Consider the following 21,480-nt stretch of genomic DNA (forward strand, 5'->3'; position numbering starts at 1 on the left):
TTTCCTGTTTTCTGCTCAACATTGAAAATCGGGTTCAAACAATTAAAACAACCAAGTAACAACAACCAAAAAATAACAAGAACCAAAAAAATGCAGTCAATTAAGATGATCAAACCACTGAAGCCATTCATCACACACATTATTCCTACACTTTTCTCACTAAATTTTCCCAAATTTCTTAGTATCGTTAATACCATGATAAATGGTAGGAATGGCCTGAGGATGAATCTTGGCTCAATGGATGGCTTTGGACAAATCCTGTTCCTTGATGAATCTCAGTTCCCTTATCTTTGAGAGACAACCACACATGTACTTTCCAAAGTTATTGTAAAAATCAATATTTAATGTGCTTGGTGCCTGACCACATAAAACACTTAGTAAACTGAGAATAGGTCAGCATTATATCCAAGCTAGGTTGTGAAGTAGTATTTCTAAATAATAAAATCATCAGAACATCCTTTTCAGATGCAGAAACATTAAGACTTTTTGTTTCAATATTCTATTTAAGAAAGGAAGAAATATGAGTTACCAATGAATTATTTAATTAAGTTTTAAGGAGTGCACTAGATTTGTTTTTGACTACAAAGTTTATTTAAATTATTAAATTATATTCTGACCCCATCTCCAAAAAAGGGGTAGATGAGAGAAAATTCCATAATACCTAAAACAAGACTTATATGTAATATGATTTGAACATGCACTTTCAAAATATGCCACTGTGATAACAAAGTAGACTGTCATTTGTTACAACAAAAAAAATGAAAGGAAATTAGGACTTTATAAATCTACTGAAAAGATCATCCACTCTGTAGGTCTGAAAAGGAGTTTCTTCAATAAATAAACTGCACAGAGAAAACACAGAGATGGAAACCTGTATTTCAAAAAAGACTTGAGACATAACCAATGAAATGTATAAACCTTGTCTGGATCTGATTCAAGCAATCTTAGGGGGCTGGGGAACAGAAAAATGTGGGTAGTGACAAGGTAGTTGATTAAGTTAATATGACTAAATATTTTTAAGATTTTATTTTTTTATTTATTTGACAGAGAGAGAGATCACAAGTAGGCAGAGAGGCAGGCAGAGAGAGAAAGAGGGAAGCAGGCTCCCTGCTGAGCAGAGAGCCCAATGCAGGACTCGATCCCAGGACCCTGAGATCATGACCTGAGCCGAAGGCAGTGGCTTAATCCACTGAGCCACCCAGACGCCCCATGACTAAATATTTTGATGTGAAAATAGTATTGTGTTTCTACTTCAAGAGAGTCTTTCCATTTCAAGATATGCATTCAAATAGTGCTGAATGAAGTAATATGACACCTTGGATATGCTTAAACACAGATCTGCTGTCAAAAGATGAATGAGAATGGTTCGGAAAATGCTCAAAATCCTAAATATGTTTCCAAAGGCTGTAAGTAACACTATAAGTTAAAACAATCTAAAATTTGAAGTCAAATTGGATAAATGCCATAGAAATTGTTTTTAGGTTTGTTTTGGGGCTGTTTTGGAGAATAAAATACACCACTTTAAAATTTACCATTTTAAACTGGTCAGAACATTTTTAAATTAGTAATTTTAAGCTGCTTTGTACGGAGTTCAACACACATAATGCCTCATTTTACTACCCCCTTTTTTCCAAATATTAGACTCACTTTTTAAAAATTACTGTCAGTCACCATACATTTTACTACCTTTAAAGCACAATAAAGGCAGAGAAATGTACCCTTTAGAAAACCCAAAGGCTCTCACCCTGTAAGTTTGAACTCTAAAAGTAACAAAATTTAATGAGTATGTTATCACCAATTTCCTCTTAAGTTAGATATCACAGAACTTCCAGACTAGTTTGCAAAGTAACTGCAACTGTGCACCTATTAATCACTCCTGTAAATTAACTGTGTGTGATAACCAAGAAGACTGGGTATTCTGTTAAAAGATTCTTTTTTACTCCCCAAAAGTATGGAAGGTAGAATGCAATGGTACTATACATTTTAGTATCACAGCTTTATGATGGATTACCATGGAAGTTTGAGATACTGGATACTGGGGGCCATATATTTATTTACCCTCACGTTGGATATGGGAAAAACAATTTATATGCTACAATTACAATATTCAAGTAACATATGGAAAACAAGTACCACTCAACATGTCTTGCAGAAGATACCACACATATCCAAATCCAAAGACCCTGGGTCATCAGTGATAATCCCCAATTAGTCCTTCAGTTCACAGTGTGCCTAATAATTTCCTAATGAATTATCTAATGAATCCCTGACTACCACTAATGAATGCTTGACTACCACTACCATATGTACACAAGTTTTAAAATATTGTCCTGTGACCATAGTCTTTAGTAATAAATGGTGGAAAGTTTTTCCTAATAACAAGACACTATCTAAAAACACAAAACATGTTTACCTCCTCTCTTAGTGCATACTGTTCAACAAGTCTCTTCACTTTCTCTCCCAGTTCGGTGTTTTCCTGGCGGAGTTTGGCATTGTGTATGTCATGTTGTTCCAGCTGTGCTTGGATTTCATTTAAAGTCAACTGGAAACGTGCAGTTGCTTCTTTACGATTCTCTTCCTCTTCTTGTGCCTGCTGCATATTTTCTTCCTTATTATTCAAAATAATTTCTGTTACTGGTATAGTATAAACTTATACATAAACAGCTCATGTTACTGCTATGTCATTTCATGTAACCCTGTCCCAAGTGTTGCTTCTCATCTACAAGTCCTTCACCTTACCTATGATGAGAAAACTCCCATTTAAAAGCAAACATATTTCCTAAGTAGATAATCAGAGAGAAACAACCGCCCTGCTACTAAATAAGTATTTGCTGACTATGCACACCTTACTACCCAAAGCACAAGTAAAGACCTTCTCCACAGTCTTAATCTTCTTCATTATTTTCCCAATATTCTCCTTACTGGTTTGAAAGACAGAATGACTGATAACATTCTGTATCAGTCTGAAGAGAGATGTCCCATCTAGCAGCCTACTTTCTGAGTCACACCTTCCAATTCCTTAAGAGTCCCTACTTATATGATTACTTATTTATATGTAAGACTATATCTATATGTATACATACACATACACACATACTTTTTAACATGCACGCACATATGTATTTAAACAACCGAATAGCTCAAGATTGGCAGAGAAAACTCAGGCACACTAGCCACTCAGCATCCACAGTACAGCTCTATACAACCTGTTTTTCCTTCTTAAACTCATTTTGATTTAAGTCTATACCTATCAGTCTCTTCATTTCAGCTAAGCATCTCATTTCTTATCTAAGAATGTGGTAATCAACTACATTAATGATCAGCATACCTTGAACTTCCTTAATAAGCAGGAAAGCTATGGCCATAAACATCAATAGCACCTAGATTCCCTGTGATTAAGTATAAGGTACACATACTATAAACTACAGAGCTCCTCCTCGAAACCACCATCTGGATAGACAGAGTGAGTGTTAGATTTATAATGGACAAACCATTATAATGGACAAACCCAGGCAAAAATGAATAAACAAGTAAGCAAGGTAGTATGTCCCTGAGGACCCCATAATGTCCTCTGCTCAGGAACCTAATCTATCAGACCAGTTGTACCTAGGATTATGGAACAAGCAACCATTATTAAAATAATGCTCCACTACAGCAAATAAAGCAAAGATTTGCGTCAAAAATATACACAGGGATTATAAAATCACCCTAACAATCTCCTGAAAAACAAAAAAATGAAGAAACTAACCTTTAATGTCCGATTGTGACGCTGAAGTTCCCTGCAAAGAGACTCTAGTTTGCTCCTTGCCAAGACAGCCTTGCTGTGTTCATTCTGCAACTGAACTTTTTCTTTCACGATCTGGGCTTGTTTCTTCTGCAGAATCTTCATTTGCTTCTGAACATTCCTGCTCTCCTCCAGCTAAAATTAACAAGAACTTTATACATTTACAAAGAACCCCTGACTTACAGTTGATAGAACTGGACTCTTTCCAGTACTCTCTTAATCAGCTGAGACATAAAAAAGTATGCAAATAATTTAGGGACTGAAGAAAATCAACCTCAATGTCCATTTTTTTTTTTAATTAAAAAGAAAAACATCTTTTAGGAAAACTTCTTTTGAATGCACATCATGTGGTTTTGCTTTTCTACAAAACATACAAAAACTACTTTATTGAAAAAATAAGCAGCTCTTTGTGAGTGAGAAGAGGGCAATTCTAGACTTTGAGCAAATTATGTGAGTCTTGTTGACATTTCAATGACACTTTCATGAAGAAAAAAGATGTTGACAAATGTTGATTTATTGAACATTCCTAGAGGTGGGGCACCTGCGTGGCTCAGTCAGTTAAGCCTCCTACTGGGTTTAGGCTCAGGTCTAATCTCATGGGTCATAGGATCCAGCCTTGTCCTGCTCAGTGCTCAGCAGGGAATCTGCTTGAGATTCTCTCTCCCTCTGCCCCTTCCCCCACATGCTCAGGTAACTCATTCACGCATGTGTTCTTACTCTCTCTTTTTCTCTCTCTCTCAAATAAACAAATCTTAAGCAAACAAACACTCCTCGAGGCAATATGTTTACAGCTACTAAATACTTTTGATTTCATTAAAATTCCTGCTAGAAAAGAGTAATTTTGCTTTTGAGTCATACTATGGTCTGTAAGTACAGCACATTTAAACTGGTAATTCATTAACTGCCAGTATACAATTAACAAAACAGTAGTAAGTACAGGGAAAACAATTACTTTAAATGTAACCAGACTAAATTTGCTAATCAAAAGACACAGAGTGGCTGAATAGATTTAAAAAAAACAAGACATAACTAGTTATTCACTGCCTACAAGAGCCTCACTTCAACAATAAGAATGCATGGGACTGGAAATGAGATAGAAAATATAGTACATGAAAATGGAAACCAAGAAAAACTGGGGTAACTATACTTATTTCAAATAAAATGGACTTTAGAGCAAACTCCATTGAGACAAGAAGATCATCCAAACAGATTATCAATCTGTGGATTTAAAAAGGTTAGAATAGCATAACACAATAAAAAAAAAAAGAACAAACAAACAAAAAATTATAACAGACAGATACTAGGAGAGATATCCCACCAAAAAGCAGAATGCACCTTCTTCTCAAGTGCACATGCAACATTCTCCAGGATAGGTCTTATGATAGGCTCCATACAAAGAGAAGACTGAAATCATATCAAGAATCATTTTCAAACAATATGGTAGGAAACAAGAAATCAGTAACAAGGGGAAAAAAAACAGGGAAATTCACAAATCTGTTGAGATTAAACATCGCATACTGAAAAACCAATGGCTCAATGAAGAAATCAAAAGAAATAAAAAAAAAAATCTTCTGACAAATTCAAGTGTATAAACTAAATACCAAAATGGGATGCAGCAAAAACATTTCCAACAGCGAAGTTCTTAGTAATAAATGCCTACATCAAGATACAGAGCCCAAATGAACCACCTAACTTTATACCTCAAGGAACTGCAAAAAAGGGAAGAAATAAAGCCCCAAATTAGTAGGAAGAAGGAAATAGCACAGGTCAGAGTGAAATAAAAAGACTACAGACTTAAAAGGCAATAGAAAACACCAGTGACTAAGAGCTGATTGAAAAAAATAATTTAAAAATTGACAAACCTTTAGCTACAGTTAAGAAGCCAGTAGCACTCAAAATCAGAAATGAGGGAGTAGACATAACAACAAATACCACAGAAATATAAAGGATCATAAGAGCCTATCACACACAACTACAGAACAACAAACTGGATGACCTAGAACAAATGGATGAATTCCTGGAAATAGATAACCTATGAGCAGAATTAAGAAAATACAGAAAATACGAACACTCAAATTGCAAGTAAGGAGATTAACTTAGTAATCAACAACTTCCTCACAAACTAAGGTTTAGGAACCAAGGGCTTTAGTAGTGAAGTCTACCAAACTTAAAGAATTAACACCACCCCTCAGTCTCTTCCAAGAAAAACTGAAGAGGCGGGAACACTTCTGATCTCATTTTCATGAGGCCAACATTACCGTGCCAGCAAAAACCAGACAAGGACATGACAGGAATGTAAATTACAGAACAATATCCCTAAGCAGCACAGATGCAAAAGTCTTCAAGAATATATTAGCAAATCAAATTCAACAATACAATAAAATGATCAGACACCATGATCAAGTGCGATTTAGTCAGGGATACAAAGATGGTTCCACATTCACAAATTAATCAATATGATACGCTACAACAACAGCAAAAAATAAAGGATAAAAATCACAGGATCATCATAGTACATGCAGAAAAATCAATATCCATTTATGATAAAAACTTCTGATAAAGTAGATTTCAATCTACTCATCACAATAAAGCCATATGTGGTAAGTCCACATTTAACATCACAGTACATGGGAAAAAACTGAGGGGGTGCCTGTGTAGCTCAGTAAAAGCATCCAACTCTTGATTTTGGCTTGGGTCATGATCTCAGGGTCCTGAGATGGAACCCTGTGATGGGCTCTGCACACAACATGGAGTATACTGGAGGTCCTTTCTCTCCATCTCCCTCTGTTCCTCTCCCTGTTGATACTCCTTGTCCCTCTAAATGAATAAAATTAAAAAAATAATAATAATAATCAGACCTAAGATCAGGAAAAAGACAAAGATATCCACTTTAATTCAACATAGTATCAGAAATCTAAATGAATTCTAAATGAATAAATTCTAAATGAATAAAATTAAAAAAATAATAATAATAATCAGACCTAAGATCAGGAAAAAGACAAAGATATCCACTTTAATTCAACATAGTATCAGAAATCTTAGCCATGGAGTGCCTCAGTGGCTCAGTCAGTTAAGGGCCTGCCTTCCCGCTCTCAGGTCATGATCCAGAGATCCTGGGATCAAGTCCTGTGTTGGAAAGGGACTCTACCTCTCCATCTACCTCTGCTATTTCCCCACTCATGCTCTCTTGCTCTGTCAAATAAATAAATAAAATAAATAAAATAAATAAATAAAATCTTAAAAAGATCTTAAAATAAATAAAATCTTAAAAAGAAAGAAAAGATCCTAGCCAAGCAATTCAACAAGAAAAAAATATTAATAAAATAATCCAAACTGGAAAGGAAAAAAGTAACTAGAGATGACGTGGTATTATATATATCTAGAAAACCCTTACAACTCAACCAAGAAGTTGCTAGTATGGATACAAGACTCAGTAAAGTTAAAGATTATAAAATTAATATGCAGAAATCAACTGTGTTTTTTTTTTTAATATAGCAACAATGGGAATATCAGAAAGAGAAATTAGGAGAATAATCCCTTTTACAATTACACAAATAATAAAATAAATCAAAATAAATTTAACCAAGAAGATGAAAGACCTATATTGAAAACTATATGACACTGATGGAAAAAAATGAATAAGATACAAATAAATGTAAAGCAATTCCATGCTCATGGGTTGGAAGAATTAACATTTTAAGATGTTCATACTACCCAAGGCAATCTACCAACTGATGCAATCTCCATCCAAATTCTAATGGCATTTTGCACAAAAAAAGAATAATCCTACAAGAGGCACAGAACCACAGAACCACTATGGTTGATTAAGATGGAAGTTTCTCAGAAAATTAAAAACAGAATTCCCACATGAGCTGGTAATTCAATGACTCGGTATTTACCCAAAGAAAATGAAACATAAATTCTGAAAATTACGTGTCCCAAAGTTTATTGCAGCATTCCTTATATCAGCCAGGACTAGAAACAACCTAAGAAGAGTAGGTTAGAAAAATATTATAATGCACAATGGAATATTATGCAGCTATAGAAACGGATGAGATCATGTCATCTGCACCAACACAATTGAACCTAGAGGGTGCAATGCTAATTGAAATGAGTAGACTGAGAAAGACAAATACCACATGATTCCACTCATAAGTAGAATCTAAGCGGAAAAAAATCTAAGGAAAAAAATGAATACACAAAAAGCAGAACTAGACCTATTAGCACAGAAAACAAACTGATGGTTGCCAGAGGGGTGTGAGGATGAGCAAAATGGGTGAAGGGGAGTGGGAGGTAACAGGGTTCCAATTATGGAATAAGTTAAGTTTCAAGAAAAAAAGGTACAGTCCAAGATACTGGGTGTTTTTTTTTTTCATTTTTTTTTTCACTTTTTTAAAAATTTCTTTGTAGCGTAACAGTGTTCACTGTTTTTGCACCACACCCAGTGCTCCATGCAATATATGTGCCCTCCCTATTACCCACCACCTGGTTCCCCAACCTCCCACCCCCCGCCCCTTCAAAACCCTCAGGTTGTTTTTCAGAGTCCATAGTCTCTCATGGTTCATCTCCTCTTCCAATTTCCCTCAACTCCCTTCTCCTCTCCATCTCCCCATGTCCACCGTGTTCTTTGTTATGCTCCACAAATAAGTGAAACCATATGATACTTGACTCTCTCTGCTTGACTTATTTCACTCAGCATGATCTCTTCCAGTCCCGTCCATGTTCCTACAAAAGTTGGGTATTCATCCTTTCTGATGGAGGCATATACTCCATTGTGTATATGGACCACATCTTCCTTATCCATTAGTCCGTTGAAGGGAATCTTGGTTCTTTCCACAGTTTGGCGACCGTGGCCATTGCTACTATAAATATTGGGGTACAGATGGCCCTTCTTTTCACTACATCTGTGTCTTTGGGGTAAATACCCAGTAGTGCAATTGCAGGGTTATAGGGAAGCTCTATTCTTAATTTCTTGAGAAATCTCCACACTGTTCTCCAAAGTCAGTCCATGATATTGTAATAGGGATTTAAAGGGACAGATGGTGACTATACTTGTAGTGAGCACAGTATAATGTTTAAACTTGTCTAATCACCATGTTGTACATCTGAAACTAATGTAACAACTGTACCCCCCAAAAAAGAAAACTTTAGAAACAAAAACAAAATAAAGACTGTATCCCAAGTTCAGGGTGGCTCAGTGGATTAAGCCACTGCCTTCGGCTCAGGTCATAATCTCAGGGTCCTGGGATCGAGCCCCACATCGGGCTCTCTGCTCAGCAGGGAGCCTGCTTCCCTCTCTCTCACTCTGCCTGTCTCTCTGCCTACTTGTGATCTCTCTCTGTCAAATAAATAAATAAAATCTTTTAAAAAAAAAAAAAAAAGACTGTATCCCAAATGTCTCCTACAAAGAAAAAATAATAGATCAAAGACATACTGTGAGACATAAAACTGTAAAACTCTTAACAGAAAACTTGGAGTAAAGTTCATGACACTGCATCTGACAGTGATTCCTGGACCTGATACCAAAGACATAGGCAAGAAAAGAAAAAACAAACAAACAAACAAACAAAAAGAACAACTTCACTCCATCAAAATTAAAAACTGTTGTACATCAGAGGCACTATCAAGGAAGTGAAAAGACAACACACAGAACAGAAAAAAATGTCATGTGTAAGTTCCATATCACAAGAGATTAATATTCATAGGTCATGAACATAAATCAAACTTAACAACAAAATAACACAGTTATAAAATGGGCAGAAGACTTAGCCATTTCTCTGAAGAAGACATACACATTGCCAGTAAGCACATAAAAGATACACAGTATTACTAATCATTACAGAAGTGCACATGAACTGCAGTGAGATACCATTTCACACCCATTAGGAAAGCTTTCAACAGAAACAGAAAACAACAAATATTGGCAAAGATGTGGAGAAAGGGGAATCACTGACCACTGCCAGCTGGCTACAGCCACTGAGGTATACACAGAATTACTATATAATCCATAAATTCAACTTCTGGGTATGCACATGATATAACAGAAAGTAGGTATATGAACAGATTATTTGTACACCCATATTCATACAGGCATAATTCAAAACAGCCAAAAGATATAAAAAAATGTCTGAAGGATGAATAAATGTGTTATGAACAAAATGTGTTATGCACATTTGTATACATGCAATGCATTATTATTCTGCTACAAAGGAATGAAGTTCTGATACATGCTACATGAACTGAGATATGCAACATGATATAAAACAGGTGCAAAAGTATTTATGCATGCACGCTACCACTTAAATGAGGCACCCAGAGTAGTCAAAAATCACAGAGATGGTAAGCAGAATGTGGTTACTAGAGGCTGAGGGAAAGAAGAAGGAGTTACTGTTTAGTAAGCATAGAGGCTTGATTTGTTTCTAGATGTGGATAGGGGTGATGGTTCACAACAACATGAATGTATTTAATACCACTGAAATGCACTACTTAACAGTTGTTAATATGGTACATTTAATGATAGGTATATTTTACCACAATGAATTAAAAAACAGAATAAAACAAAATACAGAAACACAAGGCCAGGGCTGGAGTTTCATATGGGCCATCTACAATAAGGAACCACCAAGACTGAGAGCAGAAATCAGTGGACAACTGTGGGGCAGTGCAAGTCTTCAGTAAGTTAAAGAGTTGGGTGACCAGAAAAGCTGATTCATGACAAGAGAAAGAGAAACAAGAGAAAAAAAGCATGAAAGCTACATTTGTCTCAAACCTTTGGAAACACAGGTTTTAAAAAGAAGACAGAGGAACAAAAAGAAATGAGAAGGGTACACCTCCTAGCCTCAAGATATTTGGGCACTGAGAGAGGAAAAACAGCTTTCAGCAATGTAAGTTGAGGCACGGATTTTAGATACGGCTATAAATCCTGGAGTTTGCATTTCATTTGGTACAGAGTTAGAATCAAACAAAACCATGTTGTTTGGTGGGGATCAGAAGGAAGAAGGAAAGACATTATTCATCTCTCAAGACCTAATTTCCCTAGTCCTAGGCACTATGGCTTTCACTTATGGTCAGGAGGCAGGATTATTCTGGTAGTATGGCTCGAAGATTAGGACCTAGGAATTGGTTTCTCACAGAAAACCGGAATCTGCAGCTTTAGTTAACTGTATTTTTGTGCTATCTCTTGCAAAGTCTCCTCTGTTATTTTATTTATTGAAGCCCTCTCTATTTTTTTCTTGCTAAGTGTTGCTGAAAATTTGTCAGTTTTTTTAATCTTTGCAAAGAACCAGCTTAGTTTTACTGATCTTTTCTACTGCTTTTTGGTCTTTCTCATTTGTTTCAATTCTGATCTTTATTATTATCTTTATGTATTCCTTCCTACTATTAACTTGAGGCTTTGGTCTTTTTCTAGTACACTGAAATGTAAATTTAGGTTATTTGAGATTTCACGTTTCCTGAGGAAGGCACAAATTGCTATGCACCTCCCTCTGAGAAATGCTCTTGCAACGGACAGGTATGATGTATTCCCATCATCATTTGTCTCAACATTTTTTACAAATGTCCTTTAATTAATTAAATTTAATTCTTTTATTGATCGACACTTCAGCACATTATTTAACCTCCACACATCTGTGAAATTCCCACTTTCTTCTCAACTTGAAGAAGTCCCTTTAACATTTCACATAAAGCTAGTTTAGTCATGATAAACTCCTTTAAGCTTTTGCCTATCTGGAGGATTCTTTACCTTTCCTTCAATTCTGAATAACATCTTTAGCCTGGTATGTGTTCTTGGTTAGTTAGAAGTTTTGTTTTTGTTTGTTTGTTTTCCTTTCAGAACTTTGACTAATATATCATGTTACTCCCTTCTGGCTTGCAAAGTTTCTTCTAAAATCTGCTGATGGTCTAATAGGGTACCTATGTACGTAAGGTTTTTGTTTTTTTTGTTTGTTTTCTCTTGCTGCTTTTAATAATTCCTGTCTTTAGCTTTTAACATTTTAAGTACAATGTGTCTTGGTGTGGATATCTTTGGTTGCATCTTCTTTGGAACTGTGCTTCCTGGATCTTAAGGTCTTTTCCTTCTCCAGCTTAGGAAGATTTCACCTATTCTTTTCTCAATAAATTTTCTTCCTCCTTCTTTGTTCTCCAACTCAGAGCCTTGTAACGCAAATGTTAATCCCCTTCATGTTGTCCCCTAAGACCCCTCAGCTATCTTCACCTTTTTTAAAATTTTTTTTTATTTTTCTTTTTGCTGCTCTGATTGTGTGAGATCATTGTTCTTACTGCAGAGTTCACTGACTCTTCTATTTCATCTAGTCTGCTGTTAAACCCCTGTAGTGTATTTTTCAGTTCAGTTATTGTATTCTTTTTCTCTTTGGCTCTTTCTTATATTTTCTATCTCTTTGTTAAAGTTCTCACTGTTTTCAACCATTCATTTTCCAGGTTCAGTGAGCATCTTCCTGACAATCATCACTTTGAACTCTTTATCAGATAAACTGCTTATTCTTTCATTATGGTTTCTTATCTTGCTCTTTCCTTTGGAACATATTCTTCCGTTTCATTTTTCTTGACTCTCTGTCATAGTGTCTATGCAGTAGATGAAGTGGCCACCCCTCCCAGTCTTGAAGGAATGTTTTGTGTAGCATGAACAGCAGAATTCAGCAATGCCCTACATCTTGGTTGTCTGTCAAACCTTCCTGATTGTCCAATGGCCTACTTATCCCTTCATAAACTCATAGTTGTTCTGTGTACCAAGACCTGCCAGAGTCCCAAAGTACACAGATCTCAGAGATCACTAAGGTTTGTGCTGACTGGAAGCCAGGCCCAATAACACATCTTAAAATATGCAAATATATGGAGTTCTGTAGGATCAGAAGCATAAGGCAGGCTGTCTGCCAGAACAGGAGATCTGGAGGTGCTCCTGGGTGAAAGTCATTAAAAATCAAGACTCCAGATGAGCGAACAAGCTCCTTTCTGAGAGATATGGTGAGCTACAGTGAGGCAGTGGAAGAGAACAATGATGGCATACTCTGGCCTCTCTTCTAAGAGAGAAATTACATAGGGGCCTAGAAACCTGAAGCCTGTCCCTTGAGCCAATGTTTCAGGACAAGCAAATGGACATTTTTTACAAGACTTGCTGCTGTGTTTCAGTTCTAGCCAAGGACTCTCTCTCTGATGGTTAACAGCCCTATGGGATCCAGGAACACAAGACTCTCTGGCCACTGGACAAGGCATTCAAGTGATGTCCTGTAGGCAACAGACACATGTAAGAGCTACTCTCTGAGAGAGACTGGTGCTCTGGAGTAGAAGAAGAAGAGCTCAAAAACAAGACATATCTTTCAAGGTCTCTAGAAATGTTTACAGTCTGTCTACTTGGGTATGTCTATTAGAAGACTCACCCTCAGATTGCAGCTGTGATGATAAAGGTTCTCAGAAAGACTGAGGATATGTTTTAGTCTGCCCTGGGGATGGCAGTCAGTGAAGATTTGTCTCTGCTTGTTACAGCTCTGTGGGATCCAGCAGATGAATTTCCTCAGCCTGAAGAGCCAGACTACAAAGGGTGGTCCCTTGGGAGGCAACCACAAAAACTGGGGCACCAGACTTGTGTAAAAGCTTCCCCCTGGGAATTGTGGAACATGGCAGAGGGATAGGTCAAAGATGCTACCCACCAAGGAAAAAGAAATAAAAGAATGGTTTCCACTGATTGTAGCAGCACACACGGAGAGTGCAAAGATGGCATCCACTAAAGGGGAAACAAAAAGTCCAGAGTTAAGTGAAAAAAGGCACTCATGGGCTTTAGGGATAGGAGAAGGATACAAAAATGGTACCCGCTATCACCGTAGTCCCTGTAGAGCATTCCAACATGCCCCTGTCCCTCAGGTCCAGTGAGTGTCTTTCACAATGAGTGAAATAATAATAATCCAATGAGTGTCTTTCACATTAAGTCCAGGTGCTTTTCAAACAGTGGCTTCTGTGTTGGGTCTTAGGTCAAGAGAATGTAGGCACAAGCCCTTACACAGCAGTATTTCAGTTTATACTGCCCTTTGAGTCTTGCCAGTAGAAATCCTACCAGTATTCAAAGCCAGATTATTGTGGGGGTCTGTCTCTCACTAGCAGATCTTAAAAGCTGGGATGTGTGATATGAACTACGAACGCTTTGTTCATCACAGAGAAGGTCTGGATTTGTGAGTTCCCTCAAGATTGTTGACAGCCATGTCGGGGACAGGATTTGTGTCTTAGTCTCTCCTATCCACTATGATGTGGCCCTTAGCTTTTTTGATAATGACATTATACTCTCAAAGTGATCTCACTATTATATATCCTAAGTCAACTACCCTACTTTTTTAGGAAATTAGTTTTTCAAGAAACAAAGTATTAGAACTCTTTTTTTCAAAACAAAATATACCTGTTTTATTACTCATAAGAACTACTGATCTGAATGGGATGAAAGAGAGGTTACTCACTAGCAAAGTCTCTAATGTGTCACTTGCTAAAACAAATGCTGTAATTTTTACTTATGTCCTCCTCCTAAATAAAAGCCCACTTAATTTCAGTTTCTCTAAGTCTAGTCCCTGGGCCAACAGCTTTGGTCATTACCTAGGAACTTGATAAAATATGGTACTTTAGCCATGCCCCCCATCCCTGCCTCAGATCCACTATAAAGTGAATTTTACATCTACTGAATCAGAATCTGAATCTACAGTCAAAATTCTCTGGTGATTTATATGAGTTTGAGGATTGCCCTAGACCATGATGCTAGTCAATTTGCTCTTTCCTGCCTAATCCTTTCATGCTGCCTGCTGATGTCATAACACCAGGCTAACTACCCAACCTGCCATCATTCTGTCACTTTTCTACGTGAATTTCACTCCTTTCTCCTTCTTTTTATGTTTTTAACCACTTCTTATTTGATTTTCATCATGTGAGTGTGTCATTACAGACTGACTTCCCTACCCAGTGGAAGCAGACTTTTCCTTTCCTGAGGCCAGCAATCCAACACTCTGATTACTGCCATCTTGACCAATTTCTAGGCCTTTTCATTGATGCTCAGTGGTTCAAACCTCTCACAATTTTAGAAGATGCCAGTGGGGTATATGTATACTACCTGAAGGAACAGTAACTATAATTGTTTCAGTTCTATACTTAAGAGTCCATTATTCAGGAACCATAGTATGTTTTGATACTATGAAGTATCTATGATATAGAGTATGATGCAGAGTAGTTGCTTTAATAACACATGTGAATGCATAAAATTCACTAAAAATAATTTACATAAATATTTCACAAAACACAAGAATTTTGGCATTTACATTAGAACCAACAATTCTAAAAAAAAAAAAAAAACCCACTATTCTTCAAAAGATCTTATGACTTTCCTACTCTTCACTTTTAAAATTATGGCAGGGTTTCCATGTTGAAGAGTGCTTCTAAAAAAAATCCCACTATTCTTCAAAAGATCTTATGACTTTCCTATTCTTCACTTTTAAAATTACGGCAGGGTTTCCATGTTGAAGAGTGCTTCCACATACCCCAAAAAAGTATTAATGTTACTTGAAATAACATAGGCCATTCTCAGAACAAATTCTTTTCTGAGTCAATTCTTTGGAAGATGAGGGAAAAAATACGATGCCTGCCACACTGTTGGTGCTAAGGAAATATTTTCCTAAGAAACTACTAGAGTACTTCATGTAATTCACAACATCAGTCAAATTCCTTAAAGCTTTCAAATTTAATACTGCTTTCATGTCTAAATCCCTCAATTTACATATGAAATTATTCCCTCACAATGTCAGGCATGTAAACATACAATGAAAATGCAAACTTAGAAATGCTAAAACGAGGGCTCCTGGGTGGCTCAGTCAGATAAGCATCTGCCCAGGGTCCTGGGATCCAGCCTCTCTGGAGTCTACCTCTCCCTTACTTCTGTCCTCACCCCTATGCTCGCTTGCTCTCTCTCTCTCTCTCAAATAAATAAATAAGATCTTTAAAAACAAATGCTGAAACTGAGTCTTACAAAATCTATTCTAGAACTCAGAAAGCAATAAAATGTTGTATATGTCATACCATTAAATGGACCCATACAATCAACCTAAGCCTCAAGAAATTAGACTCTTCCCTTCAATTTTGTACTGAAATATAACTTTACTTTTAAAGCCATACCAAAATTCTATTTTAAAAATTTATCAAGCACATATACACATTTTGCTATATTTTACATACGTTTGCACCCTTAATACTCACAAGATCAGCGTATTTCTTACAGAGAGCTGCCAGCTTCTCCTCTGGAGTTGAAAGAGTGTTTAAGGCGTGCATCAGTAATAACACTTCTTTTCCTGATGGCCAATAAAAGAAAAAAAAAAGTACCAGAAGGAGAAAATTAACCCAATCTATAAATTCTACATAAATTTTATGTTCAAACATCCATATTATGATGTAAGGGTGTAAGTCAGACAAAGATTCACCAATAAATCAGGGAAACTATTAGAAGGAATCTCCCTGCCCCCATCAAATTTATTCAGTTTACTAATATTATTAGCAATTTACTATTGGGCACTTGGACAGTAAGCACACCACTTCCTGAAAGCTGAAAAACTCTTACTTAACTGCTGATTCCAAGGTAAAAAATTTTACAAAGGGTAGGAATGTGTTCAAAACCTTTCCACGGGCCAAATACATATATTGAGAGAAGTTTAAGACTGCTCATCTGGCACACTCTATCTAAAATGCACATAATCCACTGTGACTAACAACTTCTCTAACGACCAGTTTGAGCTATGATTGTTTTCTAGAGTCTTACACCATACCAAATGATAAACTCAAAAGGGATGGAAGACCTCAGTGTGAGACAGGAATCCATCAAAATCCTAGAGGAAAACACAGGCAGCCACCTTGTGTGACCTCAGCCACAGCAACTTCTTGCTAGACATGCTCCAAAGGCAAGGGAAACAAAAGCGAAAATGACTTTGGGACTTAATATAAAAAGCACGTGAGGAAAACACTCAACAAAACTAAGAGGCAACACATGGAATGGGAGAAGATACTTGCAAAAAACATTTCAGATAAAAGACTGGTATCTAACATCCATAAAGAACTCATCAAACTCAACACCCAAAACAATCAACCGAGTCAAGAAATGGGCAGAAGATGCAAACAAGCATTTCCCAAAGACTTACAAATGGACAACAGACACAGGCGAAAATGCTCCACATCACTGGGCTAATCAAACAATGAGATACCACCTCCATGGTCAGAATGGCTCAAATGAACAATCCAGGAAACAACAGATGGTGGTGAGGACACAGTGAAAGGGGAACCCTCTTATGCTGTTGGTGGGAATGCAAAGTGGTGCAGCCACTTTAGAAAACAGTGTGGAGATTTCTGAAGAAATTAAAAATAGAGCTACCCTATGAGCTAGCAACTGAACTACTAATTATTTACCCAAAGAATACAAACACAGTGATCCAAAGAGGCACCTGTACCCCAATGTTTATAGCAGGAATGTCTACAATAGCCCAACTATGGAAAGAAACCAGATGTCCATCAACAGATGAATGGGTAAAGATGATGTGGAGTGTGTGTGTGTGTATACATATGTGTGTGTGTGTGTGTGTATATATACACACACACATATATTTATAAAGTAGTGGAATATTACTCTGCCATCAAAAAGAATGAAATCTTACCATTTCCAAGGACATGGATGGAACTGGAGGGTATTATGCTAAGTGAAATAAGTCAGAGAGACAGCGATATGTAGAAGAATGAAACTCGACCATTCTCTTACACCATACACAAAGATAAACTCAAAATGGATAAAAGACCTCAACGTGAGACAGCAATCCATCAGAATCCTAGAGGAGAACATCGGCAGTAACCTCTTCGATATCAGCCACAGCAACTTCTTTCAAGATATGTCTCCAAAGGCCAAGGAAACAAAAGCAAAAATGAACTTTTGGGACTTCATCAAGATCAAAAGTTTCTGCACAGCAAAGAAAACAGTCCACAAAACAGAGGCAACCCACGGAATGGGAGAAGATATTTGCAAATGACAGTACAGACAAAAGGTTGATATCCAGGATCTATAAAGAACTTCTCAAACTCAACACACACAAAACAGATAATCATATCAAAAAATGGGCAGAAGATATGAACAGACAGTTCTCCAATGAAGACATACAAATGGCTATCAGACACATGAAAAAATGTTCATCATCACTAGCCATCAGGGAGATTCAAATTAAAACTACATTGAAATACCACCTGACACCAGTTAGAATGGCCAAAATTAGCAAGACAGGAAACAACGTGTGTTGGAGAGGATGTGGAGAAAGGGGAACCCTCTTACACTGTTGGTGGGAATGCAAGTTAGTGCAGCCACTTTGGAGAACAGTGTGGAGATTCCTGAAGAAATTAAGAATAGAGCTTCCCTATGACCCTGCAATTGCACTGCTGGGTATTTACCCCAAAGATACAGATGGAGTGAAAAGAAGAGCCATCTGTACCCCAATGTTTATTGCAGCAATGGCCACGGTCGTCAAACTGTGGAAGGAGCCAAGATACCCTTCAACGGACGAATGGATAAGGAAGATGTGGTCCATATACACGATGGAGTATTATGCCTCCATCAGAAAGGATGAATACCCAACTTTTGTAGCAACATGGATGGGACTGGAAGAGATTATGCTGAGCGAAATAAGTCAAGCAGAGAGTCAAGTATCATATGGTCTCACTTATTTGTGGAGCATAACAAAGAACACGGTGGACATGGGGAGATGGAGAGGAGAGGGAGTTGAGGGAAACTGGAAGGGGAGATGAACCATGAGAGACTATGGACTCTGAGAAACAACCTGAGGGTTTTGAAGGGGCGGGGGGGGGGGGGGGGTGGGAGGTTGAGGAATCAGGTGGTGGGTAACAGGGAGGGCACGTACTGCATGGAGCACTGGGTGTGGTGCAAAAACAATGAACACTGTTACTCTGAAAATAAATTAAAAAAAAAAATCTTCAAAAAAAAAAAAAAGACTCTACCAGTCAGAGAAAGAGAACTGTCATGTGATTTCACTCATATGTGGAATTTAAATAATAAAATAGAGGATCAAAGGGAATCACAACTAGGCAGAGAGGCAGGCAGAGAGAGAGGAGGAAGCAGGCTCCCTGCTGAGCAGAGAGCCCAATGTGGGGCTCAATCCCAGGACCCTGAGATCATGACCTGAGCCCAAGGCAGAGGCTTTAACCCACTGAGCCACCCAGGCGCCCCTGTTTCAAGGAATTTTAAATATTACTCACATTCCTATAAATTTTAAAGTCATAAAGGATGGCAGAAAAGAGATTTAAAAAACTCCAAGTTAGTGTCAGGTACTGAAGTCACTCAATTCAAACAAGGTAAATGCTAGTTCTAACAGTCATTTTTTTAAATGAGAAGCAACTCCTAAGGCAAAGTCACGGTTTTAAATTTTATTTATGAAACTTAACATACCACATTCTTAGCCCTAAACTGTCAAACTAACATATCAGAAGGGAGAAAACACACCCTGAAATTCAGGGTCATTAGCCTGTTTTCTAAGCCAGGGATAACATATCATGCCAAAGTTTAGTAAATACTCTTTAAATAAACTGAGCAAAAACAATCCTCATAGTATTGGTTAGATTAAAGAACCAAACAACAGGCAAAACAAAAGTGCTTCTGCCATATGACTACAGACTTTTTCACAAAAAGAAAACAAAAACAGAAACAAAAAACATAAAAACAATTCTTGATTAAAGAAATTAAAAATAGAGCTTCCCTATGACCCTGCAATTGCACTGCTGGGTATTTACCCCAAAGATACAGATGGAGTGAAAAGAAGAGCCATCTGTACCCCAATGCTTATAGCAACAATGGCCATGGATGCCAAACTGTGGAAAGAACCAAGATGCCCTTCAACGGAGGAATTGATAAGGAAGATGTGGTCCATATACACGATGGAGTATTATGCCTCCATCAGAAAGGATGAATACCCAACTTTTGTAGCAACATGGATGGGACTGGAAGAGATTATGCTGAGTGAAATAAGTCAAGCAGAGACAGTCAAGTATCATATGGTTTCATTTATTTGTGGAGCATAACAAATAACATGGAGGACATGGGGAGATGGAGAGGAGAAGGGAGTTGAGGGAAACTTGAAGGGGAGATGAACCATGAGAGACTATGGACTCTGAAAAACAACCAGAGGGTTTTGAAGGGGCAGGGGGTGGGAGGTTGGGGAACTAGGTAGTGGGTAATAGGGAGGGCACGTATTGCAAGGAGCACTGGGGGTGGTGCAAAAACAATGAATACTGTTACGCTGAAAATAAATTAAAAAACAAAACAAAACCAAAAACAATTCTTGATTATTTAGGCAGAAATAACTTGGACCCAATAACTAAGGTCCCTATCTTGCCACTTTTCCCTCCTGTGTACAACTGACTGACCTGTTCAAAGATAAGAGGTTTTGTTTTCTTTTAACCAAAACCAAAACTACCTGAAAACTGGACAGGTTCTATAGTTACCTGTGCCACAGAAAAGCTAGATAAAATAAGCAGCACGTAAAAATGTCCAACTACTGAGCAGAGAATATTACCTAAGGTTTTTTCTTTGTTCCTGTTGCACTCCAAATCTTCTTGACTACCAGAAGGATCCTTGCCAGCATCTGGTCCAGGAGGATCCATTCTTGACTCTTGCATGCAGTACACTGGGTTCACCAAATTCCTGTTCTTTGTTATAAAGTTACTGCCTTCATCCTCTTGCAAGGAATTCTTATTACTTGTGCCAGCACAATTTGAGTCTTGGTGTTGAGGAATATCATTTGATTGAGAGTTACACAATATATCTGCTTTTACTCCTAGCCTGCAAGTTCTAGATTCTTCCATTATGACAATCACACGCTAGAAAGAATGAGGAGAAAAAAAGATCATGGAAGGGAGGCTATATAATCAAAGGAAGGAAATAATACAGTACGTAAAAATACAGTTTTCCATCCTACACTGCTGATGTCTAAATGTACTTTTTACTTTTTGTATGTGGTACAATCAATAGGCACATCATTATCATTGATAGTTTTTCGTCCTTTCATGGTTTTTTACAAAATAATAGTGCAATTTTAAATGAAAGGAGACAAAGAGTTAAAAAGAACTACCATAATGGTAGAATAGGAAGCTCCAAGGCTCTGTTCTTCCAATAAGTAATATGCTGCCAGAATCCATCAGAAACAACTTTTGCAGAAACAACTTTTTATCAAATTTTCTAAAAAGAAAAAAAATTTCTAAAATTTTTAAATTTAAAACTTCAACCCAAATGGAAGACTTTAGTGATAGAAAAGCAGCTGTTTTGTAGTAGGAAAGCACCTGGGATTTTAAACTTCCCATCTACCGTTCCTCACACTCTAGTGGCCAGAAAGATGGGAGCCCATACTCTTAGTGCCAGAGAGAAAAATATGGACATTATTTAAAGAATCATTCAACCTTTCTGGCAGCTCCCTGAGAAACCTGTATATGAGTATTCCTTTGTCTTACTCTTGGGAGAGCTGTCCCAAGGCTGGGACTTCCCAGGAAGTTTCCAGGAAGTTCCCAGGAAGTTCTGGATAAGAACATTGTAGGCACAAATACTGACTTCAGCAGCCTGGGGTAAAGGACAAAATCAGGAAAAAGCAAGCAACAGAGAGAAAACTGGAAACTGGAGAAACTGGAAA

At 37.4% G+C, this 21,480-nt stretch overlaps 1 protein-coding gene across 7 annotated transcripts in view; it reads right to left on the bottom strand.

Annotated features, from left to right (window-relative positions):
- LOC123935873 (gamma-taxilin-like) overlaps nucleotides 1-21,480 on the bottom strand; it is a 41,590-nt gene that overhangs the window by 9,960 nt on the left and 10,150 nt on the right. For 4 of the 7 annotated variants that reach the window (XR_006817034.1, XM_045996711.1, XM_045996713.1 and 1 more), the window contains exons 2-5: nucleotides 20,374-20,677; nucleotides 16,019-16,110; nucleotides 3,749-3,919; nucleotides 2,414-2,608 (exon numbers count right to left, since the gene is read on the bottom strand). Coding sequence is in view for 6 of the 7 variants with exons in the window: in XM_045996711.1 (XP_045852667.1) it covers nucleotides 2,414-2,608; nucleotides 3,749-3,919; nucleotides 16,019-16,110; nucleotides 20,374-20,662 (747 nt within the window). In the remaining variant the exon portion in view is untranslated. The remainder of the gene's footprint in view (nucleotides 1-2,413; nucleotides 2,609-3,748; nucleotides 3,920-16,018; nucleotides 16,111-20,373; nucleotides 20,678-21,480) is intronic. The other 3 variants (XM_045996715.1, XM_045996714.1, XM_045996710.1) reach the window with 2 other exon arrangements.

The sequence above is a fragment of the Meles meles genome, chromosome Y (genome assembly GCF_922984935.1).
Source record: "Meles meles chromosome Y, mMelMel3.1 paternal haplotype, whole genome shotgun sequence".
NCBI lineage: Eukaryota > Metazoa > Chordata > Mammalia > Carnivora > Mustelidae > Meles > Meles meles.